The sequence below is a fragment of the Fopius arisanus genome, unplaced genomic scaffold (genome assembly GCF_000806365.1).
Source record: "Fopius arisanus strain USDA-PBARC FA_bdor unplaced genomic scaffold, ASM80636v1 scaffold00040, whole genome shotgun sequence".
Lineage (NCBI taxonomy): Eukaryota > Metazoa > Arthropoda > Insecta > Hymenoptera > Braconidae > Fopius > Fopius arisanus.
In genome coordinates, this window is record NW_011887779.1 from 120,871 (window position 1) to 123,204 (window position 2,334).

Below are 2,334 nucleotides of genomic sequence, written 5' to 3' on the forward strand. Positions count from 1 at the left end.
CCATTGTCTCTGAGTGTATCAACATGCGATGTCTCTGGAGCCGACAACGCCAGGTCCTCGTGGCCCTGGATAATGTAGAGAGCAGTGTACTAACAAACATATTTACTATCCTAATTGTTTCCCCCATGGACGATCTCTCGATTTTTAAATAAAGACCAGAAATCTACACACTCCATCACAGAGTATTTAGAGAGGGTTTGTGGTGTCAAAGTGGACATTTTCCGGCCAAAAAATCGGAGGTACAATTGTTTCTACTCTCGGCTCAGGGTGTCGATTTACATTTCAGGGAAGAACATGAATCTTCTCTTTTAAATTGAATTGTTTCATCAAAGAGCGGTTGATTTTACATATATTCACTGCCTAGATGATAGAACACTCAATGATCCGAGAAATTGAAATTTTCATTTTCTTGATATGTAATGGTGTATGTAAGATCATTGAAAGACTGAGGGAAAATAGATTCACTCAATTACGAGGAAACTTAGCGATTGTAAACTGTTAAATGAATTGATCTATCTGTCTAGGGGTACTGGATATGAAGTGTGGGGGAATTGTAATGCACCGCGCGCTGTTACGTTATCAGCAATAATTTATTGCTTGAGGTGTATCGTTGGGCGGGATGTGCCGCTGAATCAGGTTCGTGCTGTACCTCCTAAGAGGATTCTTCGGCCATTGGCTTATTAAAAGACGGTGGAGTTTTGGTGTTGCAGGGATGTTTGAAGCCCGTGAAGATAATAATACCGAAGGGGAGTTTACTGGACCCATCCGACGAGGCCGCTGTTGTTGGGGGAAATGTTTTGACTTCACAAAGGGTTGTTGACGTGGTACTTGCGGCTTTTGGAGCTTGTGCAGCGTCTCAGGGATGCATGAACAATGTGACTTTTGGAACAGAGTGCTGGGGTTACTACGAGACTGTTGCAGGGGGTAGTGGTGCGGTACGTAATTATCACATTAATAATTGCAGGGCTGAACCTCTTTCATTTTTTTTTTGTACTACAATTTCACAACTGGGTTCACTGCAGTTCCAATATTATCAAATACGATCACTCAATTTGCAGGATCAATCTTCCTGGTAATTAAGCTCTGCATAATTATTTATTTATTTTGATACGATTTATTTAAATTTTTAAATTTTATTTTCCTACACGGTCGCTCAGTTAAGCGGTGAGACATCCTTAAATTCCTTTTGTGTCTCCAGAACGTGATATTGTTTTGATTTCTTCTTTCCCGTCGGTAGTTCCGGTGGCACGAAATAAAAAGTTCCACCCTTTATTACTCATTTTTAACCTTTATTGCTCATCCGCCTCCGGATATGTTTTTCAATCGAATTTTAATTATCGGAAGGGATCACGACAATAACAATAAAAGATACAAACAATAATGTCGCTATGTTTCATGGATTCATCAATGAATGTTGAACTTTTCAGGGTCCAACGTGGAATGGTCGTGGAGGAATCCATACCCACATGACCAACACTCGAATAACAGACCCTGAAATTCTGGAATTGCGCTATCCGGTGATACTGAGACGATTTTGCCTCCGGGCAAACAGCGGTGGTGATGGTGCTTTCAGAGGCGGTGATGGAGTCATTCGTGAAATGACATTCAGATCACTCATGACTCTGTCTGTGTTAACAGAACGCAGGTCACACCCTCCACCGGGAATGGCGGGTGGTTATCCAGGTGTTTGCGGTAGAAATACACTGATAAGAGCCGATAACAGACGAATAAATCTCGGACCTAAAACCGCCGTACCAGTTTATCCAGGGGTTTGTATCAATTCATTCGTACACATTTTTTTTACAGCAGTGGGTCGAGTACGTGAGGACACGAGCCAAAAAATTTGAAAATATATCCCCAGGATTTTACACCCTAGACGGGTAAATCTATGTACGGCTATTCGTGATATTGAGGAATCCCGTCGTTTCGTAGTCTTATGGGAAGCTCTCGTAAAGATTTTTATTCCTACGAATGGGGAATAGAGGCGACCTCATTCTTCTTTTTTTCACTCACTGTATCTCAGCTTTACCGCCTTTTCTGTGTTTGGTGCCAGTTCCCGCACATACGCTGTACATCTCCTTCCCTTGGAACCATAATTTCGTGCATATAACAGACCGGAAATACATCTATCTTCCGGCAATCCGGAAAGACAGGATCATCTTTGGGTTTTTTACTCGTTTCATTTTATGCCACGATAACTCGAAAAAAAAAAATAAAGGACTCAGTTTTTAAATTACGGTTTTGAATAATGCTCTATTCCTAAATGGAAAGTACTTTTCGTTTTTCAAGTTCTGAACGGGCTATAGAGTTAAAGCCTTTGATTTTTCCAAGGCT

The 2,334-nt window shown here is 41.2% G+C and overlaps 1 protein-coding gene across 1 annotated transcript in view; it reads left to right on the forward strand.

Moving 5' to 3' along the window:
* Positions 1 to 2,334, forward strand: part of LOC105266613 (5-oxoprolinase) — a gene marked incomplete in the record, with an annotated part of 11,069 nt that overhangs the window by 7,299 nt on the left and 1,436 nt on the right. The window contains 3 exon segments of the mRNA XM_011304923.1: positions 525 to 636; positions 711 to 935; positions 1,428 to 1,769. Coding sequence (XP_011303225.1) covers positions 525 to 636; positions 711 to 935; positions 1,428 to 1,769 — 679 coding nt within the window.